Source organism: Helicoverpa zea, chromosome 15 (genome assembly GCF_022581195.2).
Source record: "Helicoverpa zea isolate HzStark_Cry1AcR chromosome 15, ilHelZeax1.1, whole genome shotgun sequence".
NCBI lineage: Eukaryota > Metazoa > Arthropoda > Insecta > Lepidoptera > Noctuidae > Helicoverpa > Helicoverpa zea.
The window spans coordinates 4,169,314-4,180,979 of NC_061466.1; the positions used below are offsets into that span (position 1 = coordinate 4,169,314).

The following is an 11,666-nucleotide window of genomic DNA, read 5'->3' on the forward strand; positions in this document are numbered from 1 at the left end:
AGCGTCGACAAAATTAAATATCGAAGAATATATATTGACAGTTAGATCAACACTTAAACGGCCCAAAATATGTCTACAGAGATGTCCAAAAGACGTCATGGTTAATCCATTTTGCAAAAAAGTATTGGAATTACAGCGTGCTAATATGGATTGCCAATTTATACTTGATCCATTTGCTTGTTCCGTTTATATTGTTGACTATATTAACAAAGCTGATAGAGGCATGTCAAATTTACTAAGGGCGGCGGTGGAAGAGGCCAAAAATGCCAACAGTAGTATAAAAGACTCTCTACGCGCTATATCAAAAGTGTTTCTAAATTCTTCGGAAAGGAGAATGCCAAGATTCCCTACAAGACTCGGCCAAAACCGACAAAGATGAATTATATGTCATAAAAAAGGAAAGAAATCATAGAATTTAATAGTATAATTCGTTTTTTATTAGAAGTACACCAAAAAAAGTTATAGTTCTTTAAAGTCGACCACTTACTTAATACTTCTGATTTTAAATAGTAAATGATTAATTAAATTAATGACTTGTCAAATCATCTTTGCATACCTACAGGTCTTTTATAGTAAAAACACACACAAAACACAACAATACCTAACTACATTATTTTAAAATGTATCGAAAAAAAACCACATGTCATACTTTTTAACAATTTATTATTCATCAAATAGTATATCGTCATACTTAATTAATAAATCGTCTAAAAACTGGGCTGGAGGGGTTATATTTGTTTCATGCCTTGCCCAGCCAAGGTACCATAATATTGTCATTGTATGGGCACAGCAACCTACGGTTCTTCGTCCAACTATGCAATTACAACAGTAGTGTTCAACTGCCTCTCTCCCACTTACATTATTGTTAATTATGATATAAACATAATATATTTTTCGACTTATATGTCTGCTTTGAATTTTGCCTCTGAGAAGCCAGTGATTTTGGGAGAGTGACAATTCATCCCGCAGGTTGCTAAGATGAGCCTCTCTACACACTTCAATAGTATAGGAACCATTGTATCGAATATGTTCGCCATAATAAGACCGTGCTTGTTTTATCTGATAAGTACCACAAGCAATTAATATCAAGTCTTCCTGTGTGAGTTGAGGGAAGTTACTTATATTTTGTGAATCAACATTTATGTTTGTGAAATGTGCTCTCCTTCTATTGTAATTATTATTATTTATAAAATCAGCTAAAACATTATTTTGGTACATTTTTTGATTAATTATTTCTAGAATCTGTGCTGCATCAGTTCTGTCTGTATAACGACAATGAAACCGGTTTATCAATGCAGCAGCAATAGAAAAATCTACCATCAAATGAGATGATGCTCTATTAAAAAATTCATGGCGGAATATTTTAAATTGTTCTTTAAATATACCATTTACTGTTTCCACTACCCAACGGCACATGGTTACTGTCCTTGATCTATTTGCTGCTAACGTTGACAACTGTGTTTCATTCTCTTCTAATGAAAGTGGCATATGAACACTATAGTTACTATTTTCTAGAACTGATACTGCATCTCTAAAACCCCTATCCAGAATAAAAACATCACCATGTCGAAAATACTGCCTTAGCGGTTGAGACTCATTTATAAATTCATTTTGCATAATGTCACCATCTGATGTAGTTGCTGGATAGGGGCCAAGAACCTCTAAAATATATCCATCACAACACACAAACATAAATGGTTTCACAAGGTTCCTATACTTATGTAGAGAGTATGTATCCTTTTGATACTTATAATTTGAGCTTTTCTGGCAATATATATAAGTACCATCAACAATGACAATTGGTAATCTCTCCCCATTCTCATTAATACCTCCAAAAAGACCATTAGGGATTAAAAGATTTCTATTAGCAATCTCTGCCCTCGTCATATGGCTTAACCCTAAATGCATTGGCACAAAATCTTGTTGAAGCAACTCTCTTGCTTTGGACATTAAATTCTCCAAAGTACTGCGAGGCATTTGGAATAAACTGGCAATTCGCTCATTAGAGTCTCCATTTCTTAATTTCAATAATAATGCAGCTAGAGCAGTAGACCCTCTATGCATTTGAGATAACCTAGTGACTTCTGCCAACAATGTACGGAACTGCTCTTTGCTTATACCAAACCAATAATGTACTAAATGATTATCCATCATGTCAATATTTTCAAAATCAATTGATGTCTCTTTACTTAATAATGACACAAAATCATATATATATGCCTCTGTAAAGGTATGGTTCACTTCAATTTCATTTAATTGGTGCCATAAATTACCTCTTAAATGATAATTGCAGATGCGACAGTCAGCTGGAACATAGAATTTAAAATCTACAAAAAGTCTTATTCTTATAGATAATGGCACTACAAGTCTTTCAGCATGGTGACAACCAGGAAAAAAACAGCGGGCCTGCGAGTCTGATGCTCTCCCATACTGAGATAAAACAATTGTTGATACTTCTTGAGGGAGGGATGGAGAAGATTCAATTTGAACATGTTGTGTTACTTGCTCAGATGATGTACCCGGAATATCAGCACTAGATTCTTCAGATGTGGATGGTAGAGGTGGAACTGCAGATGATGTGGATGGTAGAGGTGGAACTGCAGATGATGTGGATGGTTCAGTGTAATGTTCAGCCAAACTATCACACCTCTGCCAACAAGGGTGACAAATCCGATCAGATGTACGTAGCTGCAATAAAATACAAAATAAATTATTAAATGAAATAAATAGCTATATGCCTTACCTGCTTATATGCTATATGTTTTACATAAGTAAGAGATAATGAAAGATTTGCTTAACATTTTATAGCATTTTGATAAAATATTAACATGAATACATACTGAGCGTGGCAAAATCCTCTCTGCAACAACAGCCCTTATGCGTACTTCTCTTTCAGTATTGCTTGATAATGTATGGGCTCTTGACCGATACAAAGACCTCCCACAGTGTACACATACGTTCCTATGCCCTACAGTATGTGTAAGTGGTCCTGGTGCTTCAATTGATTGATGTAGTAGCAACCAACAAGCATGACACACAACGCTATCCCTCGGTATCTATAAAAAAAAGAAACTTAGATTTTTCAAACCACTGATAATGAGCTATAAATAAATTATTGGATGGGTTAAGTTGATACGTTTTTTTATAATGAGCTCAGTGGCATGTTTACATTTTACACATAACATCGTGTTTCGCTAGTTAGGTTTTAAGTCCCATGTGATAGGGGGCGACGCTATTGCCATTAACCGGATAGAGTATATTATTTTGTTTGTAACATGAAGCAATCGCAATGACTATACTATTACAATATTCACAATAAATAATAAAACACAACTTACATCGGTAATAGCATTTTGTTGCTGGATCAATCGCCGAATGTCTTCAGTCTCAGTTTCTAACGAGTATCGACGCATCCGAAAGATATTTAAACCACAATTGATGCAGCGGATCATGGTTAATAGATTACAGCTTCAGATATCCACGTGAGAAAAGCCAGGTCAACAAATCGGCTGGTTCAAATGTTCAGTTGGGCGGGCCGAGTCAGCGAGTAATACAGGTTCAGGTTCAGTTTTAACAGCCAAGGTAGTCGCAAATGGTAGAAGAAAAATCGGAATCCAGAAACACAGCAATAAACAATACAAAACTCAAAAGGAAATCGGAATACTTCGTCACTCGGAAACGCGGGAGGAGAAGTGTTAAAGCTTTTTGACAATGACGTGACTGTCAAAAAGTTTTATTCAGTGCTGCCAGCGCTATAATGACATGATTAGATTAACGGTATCAACGGTATCAATAATCGATTTTTATATATTAACAATAAAAATATGATTATATTCAGAAACATAACTTATTATTATATTATTCATTATAATAGGGATTACTGCGTAATAAATTCACTTGCGCATCTTCTCGTAATGATATTGTTATTGTAATCGATTGGCAAGTGCAATTTCGTTTCGATATTGTTATTTTGGTCTTGGTAACATTTCTTTCAAATAGTGAAATCGTTGTGACATGTGTTGATAAATTAAATTACTATTTAAAATTACTTTTCAACGGTGTACTTCTACAGATTTTGATTATGTTGTATAATTCTTAATGTTTTTTAATACGAATGATCATAATTATAGAAAATCTGTCGGTCTTTATATGATTCGGGCCTATTCTTGGCATTGTCCTTTCAGCCCAAGAGGCTATATACTGTCTAGCGGGTCTTCCTATGTCACAAGCTTCCGAGAGTGATATTTACATAAACACAGGACACCCCAATGAACGAGTGGGTATTTTGAAATCTTTGATAGATTTGCAGTCCTTGGATCCATCGTCCACAGACATATTTAAAAAAAAATTATTAGATCACTATACAAATCGTCCTCGTGATCAACCATTTGATACAATGAGTTTAGCTTATTTTGCTGCCTATTATACTTTCTCAAATAAAATCTCGTGTACACATGAAGGTAAAAACACTGAACATGAAAGTATAGGAAATTGGATTGAGTTGTCAAATAATGATGGATACGTGCGTAAAAGAAGGAAACCCAGGGTTATACGTTTTCGAAAATATAACAGAGTTCAAGATCCTGACAATTTCTACAGAGAACAACTAATGTTATACACAAACTGGAGGGATGAAGTTACTGAATTGGCCAATGACATTATAAACCTCGAACAGAAGTTTATTGAACTTAGCGATACAATCCGTTCAGAAAGTCTTCAATTTAATCGCTTGGGTGGGCCAGATGAATTCGAGGCATTGTTGGATGCAATTCGTAATATAGATAAAGATGAAGAGAATGATGATAGTGCAGTGAGAGATAAAGCTCGTCCTTTAGATGATTATGAATTTGAAACACAAGAAGGTGATCCAGATCATTGTCTACAGTTACATGGAAATCAATCGGATTTAGTAGGAGGAGCGATTGCCCAACCAGCAGTATTGTGTGAAGACGATATATTGAGTTTAGTTAGAAAATTTAATTGTGATCAAAGACATTTTGTATTACATGTCGCAGATATTTTTGCTCAAGAATCACCACGACCTTTTTATTATTTTGTTAGTGGTGGAGCGGGCGTGGGCAAAAGTTTGTTAATAAGGGGTTTATATCAATATTTAATGCTTATGTTTAATAGAGTTCCGGGTATAAATCCTGACGATGCTAGAATTTTACTTTGTGCATACACGGGAAAAGCTGCTTTTGGAATCGGTGGTCAAACTGTGCACAGTACGTTTGGACTTCCAGTATCCCAGTGTGGCCAAACAATGCCCGAATTATCAGCAAGCACCGCAAACACCCTAGCATGTAAACTTGCAAAAGTAAAATTAATTATTTTGGATGAAATCTCTATGCTGGGGAGTCGAACTCTGAACCAAATTAACAGGAGATTGCAGCAAATATTTCACACTGATACGCTATTTGCTGGTATATCTATAATAAGCGTTGGGGACTTCAATCAGTTACCACCGGTAGGTGACAACTGGGTTTTTCAGCCAAACAGTAGCCGAAATCCACTGGCACCCCTTGCTGGCGCTCCGCTGTGGGAACCATTCCGTCTCTTTATGATGACTAAAATAATGCGGCAAAGAGATGATCTGACATTTGCAATAGCCTTAAACAATATGGCAGTCGGTCGGATGACTTCTATGGATATAGACTTAATAAATTCTAGATGTTACAGTATTAATACTTTACCTGCACAGGCAGATGGAGCGATACATTTATTTGCGACCAACAATGAAGTTGATAAATACAATAATCAAGTATTGTCTCGAATGAACACTGAAGGGTACTCGGTTAAAGCACTTGATGTGGTTTCTGGAGCACCAAATCCGCAAGCTGCTAGAAAAGCCTTGCAAACTGTAAGTGTTCTAGCTACCATGCAAACATATGGACTTCCTAAAAACTTATTTTTAAGAGTAGGTGCTCGTTATATGGTGACCGTGAATATTGACACCACGGATGGCCTTGTGAATGGTACTACTGGAATACTGAAGGCTATAGATTACGGTCGACACAAGGAAACAAGCGAAAAGCGGCCTTTACGTATTTGGATACTGTTCGATAAATGTACGGGTAAAGTTACGAGAAGTAGATGTCAAGTAACTTCTCGAAAACATCGTCAGTATTTCGAGTCGTATTGGACGCCATTAGATGCTGTCACGTATATTATCAAAAAATGGAAGTCTTCTAATCTTGTAGTGCAGCGTACTCAGTTTCCAGTAGTACCAGCAGAAGGCATCACAATTCACAAATCACAAGGTGCAACCTTAGAAAAAGTTGTGGTGCACATTTCTAAAAACGTTAAAAGATCGATGTTGTACGTGGCTTGCTCTAGAGCAACATCATCGTCTGGACTGTTTTTAGTAGTGAATTCAGGCATATTTAAACCGCCCAATGAAATATTAGAATCAAGTTCTGTAAGTATAGAAATGCAAAGACTAGAACAAAACAAATTGGTACTTTAAATTTTTGCAAACACTTGAAGATAATGTAGTTCAAATTGTATTTCATAATGTGCAATCATTGCGCAAACATTTTTCAGATGTCATAGTAGATCCTATTATTAATTCCTCACATGCAGCATTGTTTGTTGAAACCTGGGGATGTCGTAGAGACACTTTTTAACTTGATGGTTAACTTGATGGTTTTAATGAAGTGTGTAGATTAGATGGTCCGAGTGGATGGAGTAGACGGCCATTGTGAATGCTTGCATTTTGAAATCTTTAATGTTAGAGTGATAACTGTATATAGGTCACCACAGTGTCAAACTAATGTTGCAATAGAGTGCATAAACATAGTAATATACGGCAGCAACTTTAATAGGTATAATTCATGTTCTCGTCTGATTGTTGTGGGAGACTTCAATATCGATTTTAGAATGAATCGCCAGAATTTATTTTCCACATATTTTTCATCCATAAACATGTTTCCGATAATAAACACCAGCACTACACGAAGTAATACAATTATAGATAACGTTTTTTAGAACTTTAATGTTCAATGTGATACAATTCACACCTTTTTCAGTCACCATTTACAGATTTGGTTGAAATTTAAGACATAATTTACGACATAATTAAATTTAAGACATAATCAGATTTCTGAATGATGACTATAAAATGTTGTAAATAAATAACTTTAATAAAAATAACTATTACAAGGTACTGGCCTACTATTTTAGTTATATTATAAAATAAAAAATATAAAATAAAAAATATTAACTATTTTGACTCTCACGAAATTACCATAACTATGATTGTTCTAGACTGAACGGTTAAATAAAACATGAAATTAAAACTATGTTTCCTTTGATATTAATGTATAAAATAAGAAGCCTAGGAAACTAAGAAATTTTTAAATTGTAAACAGTAGACTAAGTAGTAAAATTGTATAAGTTAAGTAAGTAAATATGTAAATAAGTATGTACTAGCATAATAAAATATTTGTAAATACCAAAAGAAATCGAAAACAGTAATTTCACCCTAATTCAACCTAAAATTAGATGTAAACAAATAAATATAAAGCATTAGAGTAGCCAGAAACACAAGTGGGAATCCCACCCACGAGAATGTATTGTGATGGATATCAAAAAGAAACATGACGAGAGGCATGTAAGCGAGAACTGGTATGAAAGAGAATTAGAATAGAATAGGCGCCATAAACATGGCGGATTTAATACAGAAAAAAAAAACTGAACGGTTTGCGCGAGAGTCACTTTTTATCTGTACAGGATTTGTACGGAACCCTCGGTGCGCGAGCCCGACTCGCACTTGGCCGGTTTATTTTTTATCGTCCCACTGCTGGGCACAGGCCTCCTCTCACACGGAGAAGGATTGAGCATTAATCACCACGCTTGCTCAATGCGGGTTGGTGATTTCAGACTATATAGTCCAGGTTTCCTCGAGATGTTTTCCTTCACCTTTTTTATCAGCCATTGGTGTCCAAGATATACTTAGAAAGTACATACAAACTTAGACAAGTTGCATTGGTACTTACCTGACCTGGAATCGATCCCACACCCTCATACTCGAGAGGTTGGTCCTTTACCCACTAAGCCACCACGACCAAGTACGACCAAGTTTGTAAGCATGAAGTTTTTTTTTATTGAGCAAGTATAGTTCTTGACCGCGGTCAGGAACTATACTTGCCAACGAAAAAACTCTTTCACTTTATAATATAAGTAATAGAAAGGGTCCATAAGTCTAAACATATAAATAGTTTTTGTATATGAAATGCATGTAAATGGCCTTATTGTATACAGCAATAAACACATGATGAAGTGTGCTTGTAAGATACTTCCTAACCTATAAATTAGGGGGTTCTTGATACAATCTTCTTTTCCTTTATTTATTTAGGCATATAATGAATATCGTGGCAATGTTTGGGTAATATCGCGTACATAACTTGAGTATTTATTGCGCAAGAACTTGAGCAATATTTCTTTTGTATTGATAGTAAGTTAGAGCAATTCTTTTTGACCACTGACTCGAGAGATCATTATCAAATACTGTTATTTTTTGACTGTACATAGGAATTTCAAATACCTAATTAATATTAATAATTGCATAAATACTCACAATGACCTAATTTTGGGTACTCCGTAAAAGGATACCTACTCCTTTTTTTCTTTGTGGTGGGGTCAGCTTTCCTTGTTTTTCGCCTCCACTTCGCTCTATTATACCTACCTTAAATTCTATCATGTCTTTTGTGACTGTTTCTCCATCTCGTTTCGAGTTGTACAATAAAAAGCCTTTCATAAAAGTGTAAGTAATACTTATTTAAAACGCCATTATGGTCGGTATTTGAGAAAACAAAGCGATCGAAGGAAGATATTAACGTAAACGCCCATACACCAAAATATGTGTAGATATTTACCCAAACACCCGAACCAACCTCTATTGTTTACTCAATAATTATCCGTTCCTTCCAATATCGACTAACACAATTGAATGTTCGACACAAGCCGTATTTACGGGGTAAGAGGGATCGTAATCCCACTACTATTTTCTGAAATCAACACCCTCGTTGGACTTAATGGAAGTACCTCGGACCGCTTTGTTAAAGCCTTTTTTATAAACGAGATAGCATTTGTGTTGATTTTCTCGGATCTCATTAAGATCTTTATCGAGATTTGATCATGTTCTTGAGAATATATTTTTTTTTGTTCGGATATGCTTGTAAGAGCTCGTGACTAAGTCAAACTTGATCGATCATAAGGTTAAGCAACTAAGGTGCGGTTGGTCAGTTCTTCTGCGTATTGGAAGGCACGATTAATTAGTGGGTCCTTGCTGTCATTTAAACATCTATAGCAGTCGTTTCAGGTAGTCAGAAGCCAGAAAGTCTGACAATCAGTCTCGACGAGGGATATCGGGTTACCTGGGTAACAGGTAACTCCTTGTAAAACACTGGTACTCAACTGCGTCCGGTTAGACTGGAAGCTGACCCCCCAACATAGTTGGGAAAAAGCTAGCTTTATAACCTTAGTTATTTCAAACTGGGAGTTTTTTCGATATGGTGCAGATTCAGTGCGGCAAGGGGGGGTTTGTTGTCCGGCGAATAGACGTTCAACTGTTTTTATAAAAGAAGCCTAGTTCTTAACCTGAACTATTGCTTCTGCTTATCACCTTCCGTAAATCACTTCATTATGTCAATGTTAATATACACTAATTAAATCCTGTAAATCGTATTGTAGGCATCGTATGACAATATCTTACGTATTCTATTCGCCCGTCACTCAAATCCTTAAGCTTAATTACGTTTGTATTAGAAACGAGGTGAGATTTACACGTAAAGTCATTAGTCCTGATTTAATATGTTAATTCTTGTTACATGATATTACGTTTCATTAGCGTCACAATAGGACTTACAGGTAAAATTACAAATTGTATTACAAAGATTTGATAGTGAAGACTAACAGAGAAATAGACTCGTGGAAACTATTTACTTCGCGCATAAGGGTAAAAATTTGCTTCTGCTCTTCCTCGTTATGGGGCCTACTTATTTACCGAGATTTTGAACCAAATCAATAGTTCCTTATTTTATATCGGTACGAACTTTAGTTCAAACGGGGCGCGGGTGACCGGCGAGAAAACGGCCAGTTTAATATAAACACATTCCTTTGTATGGTTTCCAAGGATTGTCTATCAAAATTATTAACAATGTTGAACAGAAAGAGGATAATAAAGGGAACCTCTCTTGAGGATTTGAGGTAAGTTTTAAAGAGGTCTTCCCATTTAGAAAACCAATCGAAGAGTACAGAAAGTTTGTAATAAATAAAGTGACTATTAACTTTCTCAATGGATGCTGGCTTTTGGCTGATCAAAACGGTGTAAATGATTTGATAAACCAAATAAAGAAACAGTTCATTTGTAATTACTTAGAATCTTTAAATAGAATAGTAATGCTACACTTCTTTTGAACAAAAAATGTAACGGAAAGATCAAAATCTGTGTTTTTGCGTGCGTTAGTGGGTATGACAACTTGTGTTGAAAATGTGCTAAAAAAAAGAAGTATATGTACGTTTGGTGAAAAAAAATGCTTTTGCAATGGTAATAGTATTTCCACCTTCTTACTGGGTATAAAAATAATTCATTTGAACAACTTTCAACCTTCAAAATAAATGTGTGTCTAATGGAAAAAGGACTCGAGGATAAAATATACATTATTCTATGTTGGGTCCAAGTATTGAGGATACATTAGTACTGAAGGCACTTTTGAGGTTTTCTTCGTATTTCTTAGAAGCGGCTTATGGGGGTTTTTCCCAGAAGTCAGAAAATATTAAATTCAAAGTATGTAATATACTTTCAGTAATAGTTGACTTTTCAATAAGTAGTAATGGTTCAAAAAATATGGAAAAGGGCACGTCAAAATGTATCTCATTTATTTTGGCAAACAATTCTATGGAAGCGTGATGTTTTTTTTAAGAATTTTCCAAGAAGAAGATTCTCATTCGACGTGTAGGTATATTTAAAAAATAATGTTGTTAATATTGAAACAAAAAGCATAATGACAAGGTTAAAACCTCAATTTCAAGTGGTAAGTTTTGTTCCTTCAACAATTAAATTCGAAGTATTTTCATGAGTGTAAACCGATGGGCTTTGTAAAGGTTCCTATAAATTCGTATTTCTATGGACCCTTGTTCCGCCAGATTGAATATCACACCCAAATCGTTAAAAGCAGATAAACCTTCGAATCAATTAAAGGAAATTCCAGATAGAACGTATCAAAAGACGGATAATGCATAAAAGGGGATTACGAAAATAATTAAACAAATACCCCCAAGGACGACGCCTACTAGAATCAGTGAAAGGATTCATTACAAACGAACGCTCTCGTGAGCAAAGACAAAGAGCAACAATAGGATGTTTAAGTAATTAATATTTAATTAATACTCTCATCCAGTACAACGGGGGTTTACGTTCTCCAATTGATCACCACAATTTAATGAAAAGGTGACATTCATCCGAGTAGCAATTCATCATTGTCATGTTTATAATTCATCTTCATCCGAGCAAGGTTTCCTCAATTAATTGTGGCCGGCTTTTTTAGGAGGAGAGGAAATTGCCTCCTTATTGCCCACTTCTACGAACAATGAACAATTTTGTTCAAAGAATAAGTTGCTGAAAAAAGATCAAGGGTCGGAAATGATAGGATAATGTGCGTCAT

At 35.3% G+C, this 11,666-nt stretch overlaps 1 protein-coding gene across 1 annotated transcript; it reads right to left on the reverse strand.

Annotated features, from left to right (window-relative positions):
* Positions 1–646: 646 nt before the first annotated feature.
* On the reverse strand, positions 647–3,716 carry LOC124637154. Its single transcript, XM_047173508.1, has 3 exons — positions 3,339–3,716; positions 2,841–3,056; positions 647–2,688 (listed from the first exon to the last, which is right to left on the reverse strand). Exons 1-3 carry the CDS (start codon positions 3,450–3,452, stop codon positions 664–666), a joined length of 2,355 nt encoding a protein of 784 aa, XP_047029464.1. The 5' UTR covers positions 3,453–3,716; the 3' UTR covers positions 647–663.
* Between the last annotated feature and the right edge of the window lie 7,950 nt (positions 3,717–11,666).